The 21,963-nt window shown below is 56.3% G+C and overlaps 1 protein-coding gene across 1 annotated transcript in view; it reads left to right on the forward strand.

Moving 5' to 3' along the window:
- PPARGC1B (PPARG coactivator 1 beta) overlaps positions 1-21,963 on the forward strand; it is a 51,541-nt gene that overhangs the window by 18,877 nt on the left and 10,701 nt on the right. The window contains exons 2-5 of the mRNA XM_069868961.1: positions 15,004-15,177; positions 17,639-17,851; positions 19,730-19,846; positions 20,648-21,824. Of these exons, the coding sequence (XP_069725062.1) occupies positions 15,004-15,177; positions 17,639-17,851; positions 19,730-19,846; positions 20,648-21,824 (1,681 nt within the window). The remainder of the gene's footprint in view (positions 1-15,003; positions 15,178-17,638; positions 17,852-19,729; positions 19,847-20,647; positions 21,825-21,963) is intronic.

Here is a 21,963-nt window from a genome sequence, read left to right on the forward strand (position 1 = left end):
GGCAGGTTCCCAGCAAATCTGGGGGCATGTTCTATTCCCTCTGGGATGCTCAACAGAGGGACAAATCCTGGTGTGACCAGAGTGTGGAAGAAATGATACCTTGCCCATAGTCACAGAGAGACAGTAAGTGCAGCCAGGTTGAGCACTGGCATCCATGGCTGGTTTGGGTGAGGAAGCATGACTCCCTTCCCTCCCAGGCAGGACCTGCTTGTGCCAACACAACTCCAATCCGCTCTGGGAGACAGGGCAGGGAATTTGAACGCACAGTGTTTCACCAGCAAACCAGCCCCGTTTCTCCAGAGACACCCAGGGAGAAAGCTCATGGCTTATTTTATGCTTTGCACCTTGCTTAAGCCAATGTGCACTTCTCTGCTGGGTATCTACATGCATATGTACACGCTGGATAAGGCCACAGCTGAAGGGAAGCATCAGCGCAGCCCCCTCTGGCTCCTCTTGCATCAAATCCAGCAGCTGTCATGGTAATAAATGAGAAGTTTATATTTAGATGCCAGGTCTGGAGAAGTGTCACGGTGTTGCCGGTGGGTTTTACTATTCAGAGCAGGCAGGTTTACCTGCTCCTCCAGCTTGATGCCACCTCTGCAGAAAAGCTCATCAAGGACATCCAGCACTAGCTGGTAAGACACCTCAAACAGAAAAACCAACATCTGCAACAAGATCTTGGCACCCATCAAGGGATGGATAGAGTGGAGCATCCCAGAGAGCCTTGGAAGGAGCTGGCTTGGGGCCTGTTTAGTTTGGCAAAGGCCTTATTTTGTTGCACAGGAGTTTGTAGTGAAGTGTAGTTGCAGGCTTGGAGACGTATCTTGTGCCACCCTAGCCTGGTGTCAGCTCCTCTCGCAGCCAGCGCTGCTGCTGGTGTGGCTGGGCTGGCATCTCTCTTTGTGCGCTAGACTGGCTGATTCCTCTCCCTCCCAGCACAAAGGCTGGCTCTGCAGTGCTTCTCCCTCTCCGCATTCCCACTGAGGCTCCCTGGGTTGGGCACTGTCTGTGGCAGGAGCCCTGAAGCCCTGGTGGAGGTTGGTGACTGGCTTCATCCCACTGCATCTGGCGTTTCTAGACAGTGTCAGCTACTGCCCCATGGAGCTGCTAATCCCTGCGGTGTCTAACCTCGGGCAGCAGCCCAGCTGTCCTGGCGGTGCCACTGGAGATGCTGGGAGCACCTAGGGGTGGTTAGAGAACATTTCTGTGCTGGAGCCGGGGCTGCCGAGCCTCCACTGACTCAGCTGGTGGCGTATGAAGTTCCCTGTCATCTGTGTTGAAATTTAAGGAGAGGCCGAAGTATTGTGCAAGGGGGGAAAAGCCCCATGCAGAGCCGAGCTGCAGATTTCCTGCCATCCCAGAATGCAAGGTTGTTATCAACTTGGGAAGGATGAGATTTGCATGAGGATGCCTGCTGCTTGAATCTGGGTTTTTTCCCCCTGTTTTGCAGCATGTTGGAGGCTGTTTGGAGCAGATGCTTTCCACGAGCTGGCTCCTCTCCCATCGTAGCTTGGGGAGGGTTTCTTCAGTTAAAGCCAAACACTGAGCCATTGCCACGAGGCATGAATGTGGCTGAGCCAGCTGGTGACAGATGTGGTGACCAGCTCTGCCATAGGCCTCCTTTGTGGCTCACAGCACCTTGACTGTTTTTATAACTTTCCAAATTTTGATTGCAACAAGCCAGAGGGAGCAGTTGGAGCAGTTTGCTTGGGTTCCTGCATTCTACCAAGGATGCAGACAGGGTGGGGAATGCCAGCCTGGCCACAGCGCTTGGCAAAACTCACCAGCAAAGGGGCAAACGGCTGCTTCCCCACCTCTGCTGCACCCTGGGGCTTGCACAGCCTCAGCTTCCTGCTCCTGGCCAAGCACAGTGGGTATGGCAAACCATTCCTCTGGTTTCCCGTGGTGCCTTGGCACTACTGGAACGCTTGAGGACACCTCAAGGACTGTGAAACCTGCTGATGGGGCTGGTTCACAGCTGTGCTGGGGGATAACAGTGCCCCGTGCCAGGGGGACAGTAAGACCCCGCACCTGTCCCCACCTCCCAGGGCACCCCAGGGAGGGAGAGCCCCTTGTTCATGCAGGCACGGCGTGTTCAGCATGGGGACGGAGGTGCCTGTGGGAGCCTGGGCAGCTGCCTGCAGGGGAGTGGCAGCCGTTTGGGGAGGAGGAGGAAGGCACCTGACTGCCGGGCAGCAGTCCAACTAGTTGTAACGGCTCCCGTTGTGGCTTGCATAACCAAGCACGGCTTGGCCAGGTCTGGGGGCGCACAGCTCCACCCAATTGCCTACAGTTGGAAACTGCATTTGTAGAGAAGCGTTGGATGGAGAGACTGAGGAGTTTGCTTGCTGCGGTACTGTGCCCAGTGTGCCCACCAGGCTTGTGCTGCTTGAAGGCACATTCACCTCTGGCAGTGGTGGAAGGATCATAGAATCACTAGGTTGGAAAGGACCCACTGGATCATTGAGTCCAACCATTCCCATGGATGTGAAGCCAGCTCTACACGTGGGCTCAGCTTGCATGGCTCAGGCAGGGTCCCTGCAAGTTTCCCCTGCCGGTGTCATGCTGAGTGTGGCTGCGAGCCCTGCTGGACCCATTGTGCTTCCCTCCAAGGTGACATTGGAGGCTCTGCCTAAGGACACTTGGCCCCGCTTCCACATGGCAGCCGCCGACACAGGGAGCAGAGGTAGCAGGAGAGATGTGTGGCCTCTGTGGAGCTGGGAGATGGATGGGATAAGAGGCAGTAACTGGAGCTGCTCACATGACTGAGGAGCTGATGCCAGGCAATGGGACCATTCAAAGTGTATGAAATCCGCACACCAAGGAGGTGCCTTAACCCCTGCAAGTCCTGAGTGAGGATTCGGGCTGTCTGGGACATGGCATTGCCAGCACAGAGGTGGCAGCCTGCATGCTCAAGGGTTTCCTAATTGCTGATGCTCCCAACTTGAAGGCGGATGTTGGGTCAGACCAGTTCCCGAGCACCAGGCAGTCGGGTCCAGATTTCGTGTCTGGATTTCAGGAGAGACTGCCCAATCATCTCTGGCTTTAGGTTGATCCTTTGATTAGTTAGGGTCAAAAATAAGAGAGAACAGGGCTTGAGAGCAGGTAAGCTCAGGGCAGGGCTGTGAGGGAGCTGACACAGGACGTGGAGTAAGTAAAAGGGTCTGACTTAAGTATAGGAAGTCATGTTTTCTAGGCTTCACCTCGCTGCATAGGGGAGCGAGCAGACCCCACCTGGGCAGGCAGCTCTGCGTGCCCGCCAGAGCCTGTCAGACTAGGGTTTTGGGGAGGGGAAAGGTGTGGTCCCTTGCAGGAGGGAATTTGGAATAGAGTGAAGCTTGTGTGTGCGAGTGATCTACCCAGGTTTGCTTGTTCTCTTGAAAGAGTGTTTTGCCCTTGGAAGAATTTTTCTATCTGGAGATCTCAGAGTAGTTTCTTTCCAGGGTGAGTCAGTTCGTTACAGGGGGAGAGAGGGGAGGCAATGGGAAAGCTCAGAGGAGCAGCAGCGCTGGCTTCGGTCTGTGGCTCTCAAACACTTCCTGCACAGCCAAAAAACAGGGACAGAGCAGGGACAGAGCCCCAGACCTGAATTTGCGGGGTCAGGTGCCCTGGCTGGGACTGACACTGCTTCCTGGGATGCTGGCAGTGCTCCAGTGCCGAGCTGGCACTGCAAAGCCTTGTGCCGGTTAGTGCAGCACCGGGAAATCCCCAGGCCAAACAGGTTATGCTAGTGAAAGTGCAGCGGGTGCTGGCAGTGTCTGCATGGCAGCCCCAGAGGTGCTGTTCGACGATCACACCTTCACCATCCACCTTGTCAGCCGTGTACATATCCCGTGGTCACAAGACCTGCTGTCACCTGCTCTTGTTTCACCTTCCCGTGCCTCAGTTTCCCCACTGTAATAACCAGAACAGTATCAGTACCCTTGGTCGATTAATACAGGTGATTTCCTGGCACTGATGATGCCCACCTGGGAAATACCCAGCTGTTCAGCATCCCCCTTCCCCACCACATTTTTAGGTGGCTTGAGTCTCTGAAGGGGAATGCAGCTATGCTGGCTCTCTGCAGTTTTGGACTGCTGGAGCTGGCACAGCCCTGCCTGGAAGAGCCCAGGATGTGGCAGCACCTGCTCTATGCCTGCCTGCTTGTGCCCAGGCTCCCCTGCTTCTCCCACACCAGCTTTCCCGGGGAGTGTGAGCAGAGTCATGCCGGAGCGGAGCCAAGCAGCGACCACGTGTGTGGTGATGCATCTCTTCCATCCAGGACACCTCCAGGCACTGTGGAGAAAATGGGCATTAATTTAATCTAGGAGCCTGCAGTGCACAGCTAATGGGCCCAGCTAGAAGGAGGGAGAGGAGGGAACCCCCAATTCAGGAGCAGGGATGTGGGGAGATCCCTCTCCTTGCCCTTACAGGGGACCCTGGTGATGGGGAGCAGTGAGGTGCAGACAGCTTCGCCACACCATGGGGTGCCAGGGCTTTGTGCAGGGCAACAGGCAGGAGCTGGCACAGGCGTGTTGCCCGTTCCTCTGCACAGGTGGGTGCACCTGCCCACCTGGCAGGGAGGGCTGAGCAGGGCTGGAGCTTCCACCCTGCTTGGGTATGGGCCGAGGCACACATGGACAGGCCTGGAAGGAGGTTATGGACAGATATGAGTTGTTTCACCTTTTCCACAGTGGTTTTCATCCTTTCAGGCCTCACACCTTCAGCTGAAAGTACCATTTTTCACGTGTAAGCTGGGCGCAGCAGAGGCTCTCCAAAGTCCCCCCAGCAGTGGGGTCAACACAGCTGTATTTGGCAGAAGAAAGGGTGGAGGATCACAGTGGGTTGGGTTTGGTGATGGTGCCCTGGCTGCGGGCAGGGCATGGTGCAGCACTGGAGCACGCCTGTTGCAACAGAGCGTCAGAGCATCAGGGCCGGACCCGCTGGGAGGTCAGCCTAATGCAGGAAGATCCTCCTTGCGTCTTCTTAACCCCAGCTTGAACCTTCCCCATCTCCCGCCTCATCCAGATTAGCACTAAGATGGCTCTCTGCTGCCGGTGGCGGAGGCAGCGCTGAATGGGTGTGGGGCTGTGGCAGGGGAGGCAGCGGGGGCCTCAGTGCCCCTCTGAGCTTCTGCACAGAACCCACAGGCAGGCAGGAGAGATGCTTTCCTCCCTCCCCTGCCTGCCACCTCCCTGACAAAAGGGACTGTGAGTGCTCCCGGTGGGGGAGAGACTGCCCAGACAGTCCCTGCTCTGCATGGGAGCAATGGCAAGGTCCAAAAATGAGCCTGTGGCCCAGGGAGGTGAAGAGCATCCTGGAGATGATGGCTACAGACCTTGCGCTGGGTTGTGGGTGTCCGGTGGACTGCAGGTTCTCTCCACCCACTAGTCAGTTGTGTATGTAAAGGGGCAGGATTTGGGCTGGCTTTAACCTCGGCTCCCCTTTCATGAACAGCCGTGGATCTGCGGACACGGAGTGCCAAAATGCACTGGGAATTACAGCCCCCCACCAGGCGTGGCAGAGCCAAGGCTGTGTGCTGAGTTGCTGCCACCTGGAAAGCCCTGTGTTTGGTGTCCCGAGCCAGGGCAGGAGGATGTTTCAGTTATGACAGTTCACCCCAAGCTGGCTTCCCTTCCCCTGTCATTTCCCAGCCTCAAGGCAGCAGCCCCAGAGCTGGCAGCGCTGCGGGACAAGTGGCTCCTGTGCAACTGAGAGTTTGCCCCCGCAGCGCACTCGCTCCTTGCCGCCTGCCTGTGGACTCCAGAAGCCTCTTGACTTCTCCACGTTGCCTGTGCCAGCCCCCAGGAGTAGCTCAGGGATTCCCAGGACCACAGGCTGCGACTGTGGCTCTTGACAAAGCCACGGGGAGCCTTCCAAGCACAACATCACAGAAGATCTTGAGGCTGTGGCTATACTTGCCTGGGCAGCTCTGGAGTTGGAGCAGGGACACAAGGCAGCATGACACGGTGATGTATACTACAGTCCCTGTGGGCAGCAGCTCTGCTTTCCTCTATGTGCTACTGCTGGCTCAGCCTTCTCCTTAGTGCGGGAAGCTGGAGGCACAGTCGCTTGCTGCCTCCTGGCAGGGGTTTGCTCTTGCAGCCAGCTGAGAAGGGGATGGGGGACCCAGTGGTTTCAGTGAAGAGCTGCCAGTGCCAGGGTGAACAGTGCTGGCAGAGATGAACTGGTGTTAGCTGGGATAGGCTGCACCGCAGGACAATTGCAATATCCTTGTGGAGCCCCATCAGCCCACGAGCTGGTGACCAGACCTCAAAGCAGGCAGTGGCTGGAGCAGGGCAGGGGCAGTGCTCTCCTCCAAATCCTGCAGCCACCCTGAACCCAGGGCAGCCTAAGCACTGGCGTCCCTCTGCCCGCAGCTGTCATGTGGCTGTTGGTTGTGGGATGTCAGAAGAGGAAGGACTGAAAATAATCACCCCCTCACGTTTTCCTTTCAAGAGGAGGGAGTTGCTATTATGGGGAATTCTTGTGACCAGCAGAGCTGGCTAATAGTCAGCTCCTCAGTGAGTCAGGCGCTTGCCCCCTCCCATGGCACAGTCTGGACCCCTGTACCATCAGCCTGGCTTGGAGTTTGGGGACCCTTCTCCTCCCAGGGCTCCCTAGCCTGTCTTGCATGTTCACAGCATTTCCTGCCATGTCCTGCTGAGGGTCTGCCAGGGGAAATGATTCCGAGAATTTTGGGGTCTCAGTGTCACCACTGGCCTCAGCCACGGCCCCTGCTGCTCACTGCTCAGCTGTGCGTCCCCTGCGTGGAGACCCCTCGAGGCTGCAGGGCTTGTGCCACCTCTTGCTCCATCCTTCTTGCCCTGGGCAGGCTGTGCTGCCTTGCTGAGGAGATGCTGCCATGTCATGATGGAGCACAGCACCTGCCTGCTTCTCTCTCCCCACAGCCAAGGGATCGCATGGCAGCACTGGAGACCTCCCAAGCTGATGGGGCATTTCGATTCCCACTGTGCATTTGTACCCAGTTCAGCACATGCTGCTTGCTCTCTGTTGGTCTTGCCTTTGGTTTTGGGGGGTAAGATAACAAGATGTTTCTTAGAAAACACCACCAGGGTTCAGGACCTGTGCCCTGCCTGGCTGACACAGTGCCCCGCAGCAGCGCCCGCTGGTGACTGGGTTCATGTGTGGGGTACTGCTCTCTGCAGAGATCAGCGGGTGCCGGGCTGGCTGCTGACCAGGTTGGCATTTGGCTCAAGGGGTGCAGGGTAAAGCTGTCGTGCTTCTCTTGCCGTGGGAGATGCTGTTATCAGCATGCTGTGTGTGCCTGAGTGTGCTGGCATTGCCCGCCCAGCCCTCTGCCTGGCAGACCATATCCTGGGGACACGGCAGCAGCGGCAGCCGGCATGGCGCTTGGCAGCAGCCACAGTTGGCAGGTGCTGTTTCCATTAACTGGCGTTGAGAGAAGAGCGTCCCTCTTTGGGAACGGCCTGTTCCTGGCTGTGTCTACCTGCTGCCCCTTCTCCTTGCACGAGGCAGAGCAGCCACCGCTTCTCCTTTTCTGCCCTTGCCTGGTGCTTGGTGGTGCTGCTTCGGTGGTGGTGGTGCCAGAGGGTGATGACAGTGGAGAAGTGATTTGAGGTCCATGTGGGACTGCTGGGGCTATGGGATCTCCCCAGCTCTGCTGTGGCACCAGTGGGTCCTGCAGCCCCAGAGCTCAGGCAGAAACAAAGTGCGCTCTCTAATTTGGAGCCCAAGTAAATGGCTGCTGAGTGTAGTAGGAGCATACAGCTCTGTAACCTGTGGTATACTTTGCTGCTGCCCTTCTTCCTAAGCCCAACACACCTTTGTTTAATGTGTTCCAACAAAGTGTTGTTTATTCAGGGCATTATTACCAGTATCTCAGGCTCCTTTTTTCTATCTTGTGACTCAAGGATAGTTTAGTGTAATTTCTTCCATCTTTCCTCCATATCAAAGATACCCTGGCAAGTTCATGTTTATTGTTTGCAGTTAATGTTTAATATTTCCTATTACTGGCATCTCATGGTTGATCTTAATTACACCCTTCTAATGTAAGACAAAAGTCAGCAAGCGAGACCGTGTTCAAGCTCAGGCTGGGGTTCAGAGCCTGGCACTGAGCAGCCGTCGTCCTGCTGGTGCCTCTGGGCTGGGTCCCTGGCTCTGCCTGCACCTCCTCCCCTGGCTCTCTGCACTTCGTGGGCTGCTCCGTGTGTGTCGGTGCAGGGTGTCCAGCGTGGGGCCCAGCTCTGCCACCACAGCAGTTGTTTTCAAGCAGCTCGAGTGGAAGAAAGGATCAGCCTGCTATTTGTTTTGTCCAGGTGTTAAATGCCAGTGCTGGTTTTTCTCATGCCAGCTGGGCTGAATTGTTAAAACAGACCAGCAGAAATTAAAAATAGACAACAGAGTGCAGAGGGCGAATGCCCTGCTCCTGGCAGGACAGCGAGGTCTTTCATGCCTCTGTGCAGACCCAGGAGCCTGGGAGATTTCTGTGCTCCTTTTTCTGCAAAACTGAGGGGCTGAATGAGGGAGCAGCAGCCTGTGGCTGCACAGCCCTGCTTCTGCGCTCCTTGTGCCTCCCTCCACTGTGTCACATCAGTGTGTTTGCAGGCAGAGTCCCCTCTGCCTTTGCTGACTCCTGAGGAGGGACCACTTGCCCTCTGCTTTGAGACTCTTGGGCTATAAATATCGGGGGGTGATGAGGGGCAGTGGGGCCAAGGTACAACCTGACACTGCCTCTCCCTCATTCACAGTGACATTTTGTCAAATGCCAGTGGGGAGAGGGGTTGCTTGTCTGCTGGCACATGCTCTGGTGACCTTCACAGCTCTGGCCAGGTGCCTCCTTGCTGTATTTACACTTATTTATAGCTCTCTCCTCTATCCCCACCTCCTCGGCACTGGAGGGGGGCTGCCCACTGGTCCCTCTGGGCTGGGTGGACTTGAGGAGAGCCAATGTGTCCTTAGGGGTGATACGGGGCTGGCAGCACCCAGCTTCACCCCCACCAGAGTGCTGCTGACCCGACTGCATGCAGACTGCATCCCTTGGGGACGAGCTGTGGGGACAGCAGGGTTTGGTTGTGGTGGTTGTGTGCCCTTGTCACCTCCTCGCTTTGGTGCTGGGGTGGGCCAGGAGGGTGGGGGTTCTGCAGGTACTTGCCCAAGGGCTCCTGCCTGCTCGCAGTGGCCAGCGCGGGGGCAGCGGTGCCCACTGCTGCACCAGCCAGCCCGCTGCCACCTGCCCAGGGAAGAGAGTTCATCCCGGTGGTGCCCGTCTCCCTGCGTGACCGTAATCCCTGTTTCAAGCAGTCTGTAATTACGGATTTCCCTGATAAGCCCTGTCGGCTCTCTCCAAAACCTCTGCCCAAGGATTTTCTTTCCTTTTTAGAGACAAGCTTGGGGTGAGGGCAAGGAGGGGAGAACTCCCCGGCCAGGCGCAAACGTCGGGAGCTGGCGCAGCCCGTGCTGCTGAGGGAGAGCTGGCAGGAGCTGCCACTTCGTGTTCTCGGCATTTCTCACCTTCTGCTTTTTTGGGTCCCAGCCTAAACACTACTGGCTAATTTGGGGCTCTGTCTCCAGCGTGTGTGGATGTATATTTATCCCTTAATGCTTTGGGTAGGCACTTGGCTGTGGGGAGGGAGGAGGCTCTGTGCGGGGCTGAGTCACCACTTCGGTTCCTCGACAAGGGGAAGAGCTGCTTGTTTCTGGCTGGTTCCTTTGGCTCCTCCAAGGAGCCACCGCTTTCCTTCCTTTTTTATCCATACAGCAAAGTGGCATGTGAGTGACAAGGCAATTGCAAAGCATCCTTGGGTCATGTATGCGAGTGGCAATGTAAATCTGGCCCCCCAGGCTTAAGCGGGATTAAGTTCCCGTGAAGGCTCTGGCCCGTCCAGCAGCGCTTTCACGCCGGCAGACTTCAGAAGCTGAAACTTTTGCAGCCTCACTAAGCATGAGCACAATGCATGTGCCATCACCCGCTGCGCTCGGAGCCTCGCTGCAAAACACTTGGCCCCAACTTCAAGGGCATGGAAACAGGGTTTTTGTAGATAAGAGAGATTTCTACCTGTGCTGTTGTCAGGCATGGGCCTCAGCAGAGGACCTGCAGGTCTCTTTGTCACAGTCACAGACTCACTCCCAGCCCCTTTGAGCCAGGCAATCGCTGCAGGCAGTGGCCAGCTGAGCTCTCTTGCTTGCCCTGATTTAGGTTGCTATTGACTGGCAGCAGGGCTGCAGTTCCTCCAAAACAGTATCTGGAGGTGGCATCGTCCCTTTGCTTCTTTACCAGGCTTGCCACAGGGAAAGCAAAACCCAAAGCATCAGCATTTGGCTGAAGGCTGCCGAACTCCGAGTGGCAGGAGCCTGTTTTCAGGCTGATGGGCAGGAGGGCTGTGTGCCGCCTGCCCTGAGTAAGCTGACTGCATGCATGTGGAGCCAAGGTCTGCTCTGGGTGGCCTTGCTGGGTACAGTTGCCCCTGGGAGCCAGCAGCCCAGCCCCAGCTGGCCTTTCCAGCCCTGCTGACCGGTTTAGTCTGAGGAGCACAAGTTGACACTGAAAAAGAGGAAAACATTTCCTGTCTTGTTAATCCAATATTTGAATTAGAGCTGGGCTTGGAGAGGAACCTCTTGTCTCTGCAGAGGCAAGACCTCACATGCACCAGAGGTAACGCTGCTCCAAAGCAGGAGAAAGATCTGAAAGGGGAAATGTCCCACCTGCTGTTCCCACGATGCTGGGAGCCAGCACTGAGCTGTGCTCAATGGGGCATCCTTGGATGTGGCTCCAGCCAGTAGCTGCCCTCATTCTGCTGCAGGTCCAGCTCAGGACATATGCCAGAGCTGCTGATAGTTGCCTGCATCAGCCACCCTCATGATCAGACAGGGAGATGGAGCTAACCCCCATGCCAGCTCCTCATCCTGCTCTACCTTGCCACTGCTCTGGGGCTTTGCAAAGGGATGGGGAGTCGGAGCAGCAGGTGCCCTGGTGGGTGCAGTCCTCAGAGTGCCTGGGAGCTCTTCCATTCACAGCTGCTGACAATGAGATGTTGACCAAGAAGCCAGTGGTTTGCTTATGTGGGATTTCCAGGAGAAGGCATAGCACAGGCTTTGAGGGGAGAGGCTCTGCTGGTACTTGTCTGGAAAAATTTAGGTGCAGCCAAGGCTCCCTGGGAAGGCGGGTTGGCGAGGTGACCTCTAGACATCCTTGACTGCTGATTTGGAGACAGTCCCTCATGCTTCTAGCTATTGCCAGCTCTGCCCTGCTGGCGATGGATGGCGGAGCTGGCAGTGGGATCGTGCAGCCGTGGTGGGCGCAGAGCTTGGCTGCACTCCTGGCTGTCCCCAGGCACGCACAACACGGTTGCTGCTGCATCTCCAGCCTCAGCAGCAGCACGAAACAAGCACAACTCCTTGGTGTGAGGGTCCCTGCTGGCCTCCCTGGGCAACCCCTGCTCCTGCCGTGTAAGTTATAAAGCCCTCACAGCAGGGAAGGGCTGTCCGAGCTCAGCACTAAGTGAATAAAAATGTTAATTCTCTGTTCTCCCAGCAAGCAAAGTCACTGCAGAGGCGAAGATCCTTGCAATATGCAAGCAAGTATCATCTGCCTCTTCGTCCTGTAATTGCAATTGCATTTCTGCTAGGACTGAGGTCGGAGTTGGTTCATGGTTTAAAGAAAGCCAAGGAGGACATCTCAGAATGGAAACCGTTCCCCAAAATGCCCTCTGCCTTTTAGCTTTGGCTTTCAGGTGCAGCTCCCACGTGGTGCTGTTGCTGCTGGAGGAGATATCCAGGCTCGGGGGCAGCCGCATAGCTGTCTGGGCATCCCTCTTCCCCAGAGCAGAGATTCACCGAACAAGTCACAGTGAGCTGCCGGCGGCTTTCTGGTCGTGGCCATGCTGCAGCGTGCACAGGCCAGGTGTCTGGGCTGGAGGATGCCTGTGAGTTTTTGAGCATGTCTCCATGGGTGTTTGCTGGCTGCACACCAAGAACCCATGGCTGATCTTCCTACAAACTCCCAAGTAAAATTAGAACAAAAGTTCACTCCTCTCCCAAGGCAGCAGGAAATGCAAAGGGTGGGAAAAGGAAAAGTCAGAGCAGATGAGGTCCGGTGCCCGCAGGCAGCCTCCCCATCACCACTGCCACCCTTACCTGGCCAGGGGGCTAGGTCCTCCCCAACCCCTGTGGCCAGCCCTGAGGGGCTCTGCTCGCAGCTCTCAGTGCTGGGCTAACAGTGCCCAGAAGGATGGATTCCCTCTAGAGACTCAAGCCCTCCATGGCTGGACCAGTTAGATGACCCTGTCTACCAGCAGGGGCTGGCTGGAGCTGCAGCTTAGTGCTGGGATGCCCTGACCAGTGTGAGCGGCTGTACTGAGCAGAGGCTCTCCCTGCTTGCTTTTTTTTTTTTTTTTCCTGAGGAGGAGGGTGACCAGTGTAGGCAGAGCTGAGTTTTTAGGCACTTCTGACCTGTGGTAGCTGGGAACCTGTGAGCATTCGCTGCCAACTACTGCCTTGGGACAGCTGCACACATTGTGGCAGTGCCAGGGCACTCCTGCCTCCAGGGTGCCCAGAGAGGGCAGCTCAGCAGCATTAGATTGCAGGAGTTTATTTTTACCCAGTCCTGTTGCCAATGGGGACATGTCACATCTGTGGAGTTGATCAAAAGACGTCCCGAGCACTGGTGTCAGCTGCTCCTTGTGATCTCAGCACCAGGATCTTTTCCCTTGTGGCATATCAAAAGGAGCAGGAGAATTTGACTGCTTTGCTATTTTTAATTGAACGCACACGCACACACAGACACACATATATATATGTATGTAAGGCTTTTCTAAAAATAAAAGCCTTTGCCTGTGTTCCCATGGGAAGATTTGGGGAGAAGGGGAGCCAAAGTTGTTACAAGAATTTTTCTGGAGCAAGCGCAAGAAAAATTGCAGTGGCAGGAATGAGCCACAGCAGGTAAGGGACACATCTGAAAGCGCAAAGGATGTGTGATCCCAGAGCAGCCCAGGATGCCCCTAACCAGAGGAGTCCTCCAGAGCTTGCAGTGATGAGGATGGGGACTCTTGACCTGTTAAATGCATTGTGACCACTCGGAGAGTAAAGGGGTTTTTTTGCAGGACAGGTGGAAGAGCCCAGCCTTGCAGGGCTTATGAGGAGTATCCAGATCCCAGATCCATTCAGGAGGTTGTACAGACTTTTTCTGTGCCTGATACACTTGGTGGCACCACACTTGTGGATGCCTACCAGACATACCTCCCTCCCATGGCAGAGTAGAGGGAGGACCCATGGGGAGGGCATCCCTGCAGCGTGGGCTAAGCCTGCACTGGTGGGGTTTGGGCAGCATCAGCAGCTCCCCACCGCCCCCATTCCTGCTGCAGCCACAGGGCTGGCTGGGCCAGCAGTCCATTCCCAGGACACGGCACTGGGTCACTACTGAGCAGTGAAGTCACTCTCTCCTGCCCTTGCTATGTCCTCCAAACTGCTCACCCTTTCCTCGCCACCCCTGGGAGGGAATGGGACAGAAAGCAAGTGAGAAATGCAAACTGTGTGTGTATGTCATGATGGATGGGGATCTGAGCAACCTGATCTAGTTGAAGATGTCCCTAGATGCCATCTTGTCGTGAGGTTGGACTAGATGACCTTCATGGTCCTTTGCAACCTAAACCATTCCATGATTCTATGTGTGCACATGCATGCACAGGAATGTCCTTTGCTGTGGTACAAGGTGTCCTGAACCCGGTGAGGTGCACTGGCACACAGGCTCCTCAGGCTATGGGAACACAAAACAGTAATCCCAGATTATCCCAATTAAAAAAAAAAGAGAGAAGAGAAAGTGAGAAATGTGATCTTTTTCATTTCTGCAGCTCAGTTTGAAACCCCTTTTCCTTCCTGTGGAGTGTTGGAGGAGAACCTTCCAGCACACTTCAGGAGGGGAGGCCCCTGTGTTTCTCTGCCCCTGCAGCCTCTCTCACGTGCTCAGATGTTTGCCTGCTCCAAAATCCATTTGCTCTGTAAATAAACTTGTTTCCCTCATCACCAGAAAACTCCCCCCCTGGCAGCCAATACCGGAGGAGTCCCACCAGACCTTTCCCCTTTGTGTTTGAACCTGGATGTCAAAACCAAGCAGGAATGGAGGGCTCGGTGCAGGCAGGGCTGTGCCTGTGCCAGCCCTTGCTCCAGCTGGTGCTTAATGCAGCTCTGGGGCGTTGTGGCTGGGCAGCGGCTGGGAGCCAGGCAGAAACGGGGCAGGTCCCAGCTTCTGTCTGTTGTGAAACAGAGACTTTTAGCTTGGTTCCTCGAGCTCACATAGCCCTGTGTGCACCTGGACATCGATTCCTTTCCATGCCTTTTTTCTTCTATGCGGAGGGCAGACATGGTGTGTAGTGTGGAGACGGGGGTCTGTCTTGCTTTGGCAGCACCCTGGGACATGCAGGATGCGCAGATTCCCCAGAGGGAATGTCCCCAAGCAGTTAAGTGCCATGGGACGGGGGACTGGGCATGAGGCCACCCACCAGAGCTGGGCCCCATACGTTGCTATCTTTTTGTGCACCCAATTCTCTTGTCCCGCTCAGTTATTGCTGATCCCCAGGGCAGCTGGATAACCCTGGTTGTCACGTTACGGCACCAGAGACAGGGAAGGCTTCACTTTCTCCTAAGAGCACCAGCAGATGCTTTGCTATGAACCGCAGCTTTGCTGTGCCTTGATCTTCTGCTTGCCAGAGAAGACAAGGCTCTTCCATGTAGACGTTGCTGTTTCAATGCTGCCACAGCACAGGACTGGTGGCAGTGGCGGGATGGCTTTCAGTAACCAGCAGTGCCAGTGCCAGGCTGTGCAAACTGATTTGCAAGGTGTGCAGTGAAGAGTTACCCTCGAGGCTCTCTGCTGCCATGTAACTGCTTCTCCCTTGAACCACTTGCCAGAGATTGTTCAAAAGAGGGTCTGAGCAGTGGGCTTAAGCAGATGCGATGGTGTACAGGGAGACCAGTGGTTGCTGCTGCCTGTTGCTGCTGCCCCTCCAGCGTGGCAGCGGGCTCACCCCCTTTCTTTTCTCTCCCCAGTATGAGGTGTCTGGCGAGGAGCACCTCTACTCCGACTTCCCTGAGATTGATTTGTCCCAGCTGGATGCCAGCGACTTTGACTCAGCCGGCTACTTCAGCGAGCTGCAGTGGTGCGGGGAGCACTCAGAGACCGACTCCAGCCAGTACAGCACCGATGACTCCGAGCTCTTCCAGGTGCTCCCATCTTCCAGGCACGGGGGATCCGAGGGTGGAGGCAGGGGGAATGCAGGGGAGGATAAGAAGGGAAGAAGGAAGGAATACACACAACTATTAATAGGGCCTCCCCAGCTGATTAGTGCTCCATTAATTTGCACGCTGGCTCTAAATAGAGCAGGCAGAGTAAGTCTAATGAGGAGGTGGACGAGCAGAGGAGGGATGCTGAGCCAGCCCTCCTGTGAGGAACTGTTAAAAGGGCATTACATCTGGTGCACTGCACATCCCCTTTGTTTCCTGGGGGATGGGGCGTGCTGAGGCAGCACCCGTGGGGGTCTCAGGGCTGTGGTGTAGGCAGGTATATTCATTTCCCAGGAGCAGAAAGTAGCCCCTTGCCCCAGCTCTCCAGCTCTGCCATCATCCCTGTGTTTGGGGCTGGGTCCCTCTGGCAGAGGGTTCCTGGTCTCTCCTTGCCTTTGCTCTGGGATGACCCTATCACTCTGTCAGCATCCGGGACTGCGTGGTGCGAAGCGGTGCTAGGACAGAGGATGCTGAGCTGGTCCTTGTCCCTCAGCATGTTTTTTCCCCTCCTCATGAGCATCTCACGGAGCTCTGGCACCAGGGCAGGTCTGTGAGCACAGCCCAGGCAGGTTAGAGGCAGGGAGCTACAAAGGCTGCCCAGGGTCTGGGCTGAGAACAGGCTGGACAGCCTGCTCGCCTTTTCCAAAGCCCATGCTGTGCCCTGAATGTGCCCCATCTATGGGGGCTGGAGTCTTTGTGCCCTCCTGAGCAGCCCCCAGGCCCTTACCAGTTTGGACAAGGAGGTTGCAAGCCACTAGTGTCCACTAGTCACCAACTGTGGATTACTTTTTGTGAGGGAGGAGGATTTTTATTTAAACAAGGGGAGAAAAAAAGTAAAAAGCCCCAATATTTTCTAACCTGACCATAATAACAACCCTCTGGCATTTCTGCTGTGCTGATGCTGTGCTTGAAAATGGTCCAGTCCAGCTGAGGGACCTTCATCACGAGATGCATATTTTCCGCTGAACTTCCTGGGGAAAAGATAAACAGAAAAGAAATGCAAAAGACAGGCTCATTAGGAGCAGTGGAGTATGATGAAATGTATCCCACTGAACTTGTATGCACAGCGGTCTCATGCCAATAACAGGAGGAAAAGAAACAGAGCCAAAAATGGAGCATCCTGCTGCCTTTCCCTGGAGCCTGCGCTAGTAACTGTGAGCAAGGTTAGGGCACAGAACAAAAGATATTTAATTTTCAAACAAGATGAGATGAACGTTGGAGACTGTGTACAGTCAAAAGTCCTCCTTGCAAGCCTGAATTTACCCCTTTGCTAATTTTGTAGCTAAAGGTAGTCTGCTTCTTGTTGGACATAGTTTACATTAGGAATATGATGGAGGAGGACCAACCTGGTCCTGGAAGGAACTCCTGGCTCGCTCCACCCATTCCTCAGCTTCTGCATTGCCTTCTGGGCTTTTGCAGCGTATTTCCACAGTGAAAGGGGACTTGTGGGATTGGGACGGTATTGGGAAGGCTGGGAGTGCATCAGCCGAGGCGAAGCACAGATGGAAAGAGGGGCCTGAGAGGGCAGGTCGGGGTTGGAGGCAGGAGCAGCCCGTGGCCCTGCCTGGCCCAGCACAGCCCCAATGCAGCCTCAGACACTCAAAAAGCTCCTGTCAGCTTCCCCAGATTATGCCATTTGCTGAAAAAAAACAGATTAGGGGAGTTGTAATACAAGGCCCATCTCATTCTGGGGGCTGCGTTCTGTCCATCGGGTCCCTCACAGAGCGCTGGGCTCAACTGGCTTTCAGTGTGAGGCCTGAGAGCCCCTGTCCAGCTGGAGGTGCCTGCCTTTGGGGGCCTTTAGTGAAAACAAAATCCCATGCTGCATGTAGCAGGCTGTGGCGTCTGGCGAGCTGTGCAGCCTGGGTTGAGGCTCCCCTGTGCCTTCCCCGGGGGCTGTACCCTCTTGTCCACTGTGCAGCTTCGGGAGTCTTGATATTTTCTTTGCCTTCCCCTTCAAGAGAGCTGCCAATAACCGTCCGTGCCCTGCTCAGCCTTGCAGAGGGCGGGAGGCTCTGCCTGCCCCCTCCCCAGGCTCCTGTCCTGGCTGGATGCTGCTCCTCGCCCTGCTCAGCAGCACCTGGAGGGCTTGCAGCCCAGAGTCGGGAGGATTTGGGCAAGGACCCTTTTAATCATATATCCTTTATCTGCTGCTGTTTGTCTCATGGTGGACTATGGGGAGAAAAGGTGCTCTGATTCAGAGTTTTCCCACTGGGGGTATGGGAGGACAGACCAATGATCCTTTTCCATTTGGGTCTCTTTCCTCCTGATCCCATCCTAATGCTGCGCTGGGGAAAAGTTCTTCCAGATCACCTACAGCCCCTCTTCCCCCTGCTGCCCAGCATCCCCTGGTCCCTCTCCCAGCCTAACTGCCCCTCTCTTTTCTACCTGCTCTTTTCAGATAATAGACAGCGAGAACGAAGCTCTGCTGGCAGCCCTCACCGAGACATTGGATGATATACAGGGAGATGACATGGGCCTGGCTGCCTTCCGAACTATGGAAGAGGGGGACACGCTCAACCATGCCTACACCTCGCCTGCCCCCTCCCCCAAACCCACCGCCCCGGTCATGGGGGGGCCGCCCCCGGCCCCCGAGTTTGATGAGCTGTCTCTAGTAAGAACCCACTTCCTACTGTTTAAGGTGGAATTGGATGAGCCCCTGATAAGCCGGCTGCATGGGTATGATAGGAAGCAAAGGTCTGAATTTTTTCATTCTAGGCTTAAAACTCTCTTTAACCGTCAATATCAAAGCATATTACTTGTATTGTATACGTATACATGTTCTGCATCATTGCTGTCACCTCCATCACCATCCTCACGGGAACAAGCTGTGTGTATACAAATATATATATGAAGGGGGTGGGGGTGGGTGTCAAAGGGGTTTGATGAGTTTTGTCTGGTTTGGCAAGACCTGCATCTGCTTTTAATCAGACGTGCGGATGCGGGGCTGCCCAGGGGTGTCCCTAGTGCATCCCAGCCCCGTGCCCGTGGGCAACAGTGGCTGCTCCCGGCTGGTGCTGCCTCAGGGCTGAGCTCCCCGCTGCTCTCACAGGAGGGACAGAGGGGGCTCGGCCAGAGTGTCAGACAGCCTGTGCCCTCAATTTTCAGCGGGAGGGTTTCATCCCCGCATACCCTCTACCACAATCCTCTCAGGGGGCTGTGTAGCCTCCAGTCCCTATGGATTTGGTGACTGGAGCATCCCTCTTGGTTCCCTGCAAATACTGGGGCTTTAGCCCCGCTCCCCGTCCTGTTCAGGACTAACTGGCAGCCTTTGCTGCAAACCAGCGGCAGGTCCCCTGGGACAGGGGCACTCAGCCTGCTCCCTCCTGGGGCTCATGGTTCCCCCCAGGAACCCCCAGGCTGGCCAAGGGGTGTCCCCAAAGCCGGGGAGGGGTGACATCCAGTGGTGAGAGCGTGCATTTCCACCGCCCGCCCCCTGCGCATGGGGTATATATCACACACGCCGTGTATGTGTATATATAGGATGTATACGTTGCAGGGGTGGTGGTGGAGGGGAAAAAGGTGCTGGTTGCTTCCACCAACAGAAGCCCCACACCTAAAGCGGTGGGTGCCCCGGTTGACATTCCCTGGCAAACCCTGAGCTGGGTGCCCCATATTTCTATCACCCCTTACGCCCCCCGCGCCTGCCCTGGGGCTCTGTGCCTGCCGGCCACCGCGGGAGCCCCAGATCTGTCTCCTCCATGCAGTCCCCCGGTGCCTACGCAGTCGTCTTGCTGTTGAGCTGTTGTCGCCTCCAGCTGTTAGCGCGACATGGGTGGAATATTGAAATATTGTTGTTTGGGTTTTTTTCCCGCCTAATCAAAAATGGTTTTGAATAAAAGAAAAATGTTATGCTGACCTTGCTATCAGAAGTGGTAGCACTGTGGGTAACCGAGGGAAAACCCCCCTCCCACTGCCCGTGGGCTTGATGGAGTTTGTTGGGGAAGATCCTCAACAGGTCCCACAGGGGCTTGCATCTGCAAAACGCTTTGAAAGCTCATTAATGAGTCAAGGGCCTCTCTGGATGCTTTGGCTAAATAAGCCTTGCACGGGGACCCACGCGAGCTGTCCAAAGCCGTCACTCATGCCAATGTAAAGTCTCTGTCAGCTAAGGGCAGAATTGATGGAGTAAGGAGTTTGGATGCCACGACAGCTCCTGTGTATCTGACAGGAGCAGGGATGCCCCTGGGAAGTAAATTCCCTCATGCCCTCACTCTCCTGACATGCTTTGGGGCCCCTGGAGACATGGGTGAATGCTGTGGAGACAGCTTTAATGCCCTCGGGGCTGTGGGTGTCCGGGTGCCTCCCCCTGCAGCCACAGGGAGGTAGGAAACAATTCCTTACCTATTTATTTTCCTCCCCAGTTTTGGGTCAGATGCTCAGCAATGGGCATGCCTAACACAGGCACAAGCAAAGGGGCTCTGGCCCCACTGGCAATTTCTCTTGCCCTCGCTGCGATGCCGACTCCTTTTCTTGCCGCTTCTCTTTGCAGCTGAAGAAGTTGCTCCTCTCTCCATCACACGTGCCTCCAAGCTGTGAGGCTCAGCGGGATGGGAGTGCCCGGCGCCCGGGGGCCCCTAAGTCCCGACCCACACGGCCCTGCACAAAGGTACGTCCTCCGCGGGCACAGCTCGAGCCTGACCAGCACCCACCTCTGGGGAGCCGTCCTGAAGGACATCAGTGATGGACAGTGGTGGGGAGCATGGGCAGCCTCTGAGCTGCGCCAAGGGCTGGGGACAGGCGAGGACCACCACGCACAACAGCACACGGTGTTCCTGTCCTTGTCTGTGCTGGGGCTGCACTCTGGGTTCAGCAAAACCTTCAGGCTTTGTGCTGGGCTGAGAAACACATCGTTGTTTTTCAGACCCAGTGGGCTCAGGCCTCTCCCTCTTCCCTGAGCGCTGGTTTGTGAACACCCTGGGTACTCCCTGGCCATCCCGTTGCCCCCGTCCCCACTGGCTCACAGACCAAGCTGAGAGCTGTCAGCCAGGGAGAGCTGCGTGCCGTGCTGCAGAGCCAATTCCGTCACTTAAGCTAATCTCCTGAAACCCAGCAGAAGTTGCCATCAAAGATTTTTCTACTTGGCTAATGTTAATTGTGTGGTGCATTAGGCCCAGCAAATTAGATTGCCTGGGAAAAGCAGCAAATCCCTGCTAGGACAAGGAGCATCATTGCATGACAGCAGCTGGAGGGGCAGCGCTCAGGGAGGTTGGGTTGCCAGCCCTGTGTGCCTGGTGTAAGCCCCTTAGGGTATGACATGACCCCCAGGGAGGTTGGGATGCTGGCGGACCAGAACCAGGGGCTTACAGGATATGGGATGGCTCTGTCAGCTTCTCCCCCCATGCTTGGTATTGTGTCAGGTCTTGGCTGTGGGTCTCAGTGCTGATTTTCTGCTCTCTCTTCTCCAAAGGTGGAGGGTCCCCCGGACAGGAGAGTGAATGTCCTGCAGGTGCAGGGCCGCAGCTGCACGGAGCTGCACCGGCACCTCACCTCTGCCCTCCCTTGCCCCCAGACCAAAGCTCCCCGGGGACCTGAGGAGTGCCCCAGCAGCCACCACCACCTGCCCCCAGGCAGCTGCACCCATCACGAGGATGACAGCGACTCCAGCGAGGACTCACTGAGCTCTGGCGACTCCGTGACTCCCCTCTCCTCGGCAGAGGATGGCTCCAGTAGACCGTTCTCTTGTGGGGGAGAGATGCATTCGGTGGTGGAGCTCATCCGCTACATGCATACCTACTGCCTGCCACAACGGAAGCTGCCCGCCCGCGACGCTGCCGATGCCAAGTCCCAGCTCTGCAGCAGCCCCCTCAAGAGAGCCAAACCGGACTGTCCCATGCAACCAGGCCCCCCTGGCAGCAGCCAGAGCCGGCCAAGCTGCTCTTGGCAAGGTGCTGGGGGCTGCAAGAAGCCAGGAGCTTCCTTCTCCATCCTGAAGGAGCTGCTGGCACGGGACCTGCTGTGCGATGTAAGCAAGCCATACCGCCTGGGCAAGCCTGTGTATGCCGCCCTGGCCCGGCCACCTGGCTCCTGCTCCCCTGAGCTACCAGCCCACGATGGGGAGGATGCTGGCGGGACCTGCATATCCAGAACCAAAACGGCCCCAGAGAAAGGTGAGCTGCGGCAGAGCCCTTGGGCAGAGGCAGAGGCACCATGGGAGCCAGGTGACCTTGAGGACGATGCTGGGAAGCGTGCGGGTGCCCTGGGTGCAGCCCCAGGGAAAGTCACCCGCAAGCAGGAGAGCACCATTTATGCCGTTCGACGGTCCAAGAGACTCAACCCTGAGCTTGGCCACTGGCTCTCCTTCCTTGACGAGCCACCCCCCGAGCCCTCCATTACCCGGGAGACGGGGGATGGCCGTGGCCCCCGAGATGCCCTGGCCTGCAGAGAGCCCACACCATGTCCAGCGCTGGAAGGCTTCTCCGCCGAAGAGCCTGCAGCTGAAGTGGAGGTCGGGGGCACAGAGGAGGGAGATCGTGGGGGCACAGCACCACCTGTGGAGCCCCAGCCCCTCTCCGTGGGCTCCCTGGGGGACAGCGAGGTGGGCGATGGGGCTGAGAGCCAGCGCTGTGCCCTCCTGGAGCAAGCAGGTGAGAGAGGCCAGAGGCTGTCGTGCTGCTTGCCTCTCCCCAGTGCACCCATCCTGTGGGGCAGCGCTGCTGGCAATGAAGCTGTGAGCAGCCCCAAGCACAGCCAAGCTCTGACCCACATGTTGGCTGGCTGTTGGGT

Source organism: Phaenicophaeus curvirostris, chromosome 15 (genome assembly GCF_032191515.1).
Source record: "Phaenicophaeus curvirostris isolate KB17595 chromosome 15, BPBGC_Pcur_1.0, whole genome shotgun sequence".
Taxonomy (NCBI): Eukaryota; Metazoa; Chordata; class Aves; order Cuculiformes; family Cuculidae; genus Phaenicophaeus; species Phaenicophaeus curvirostris.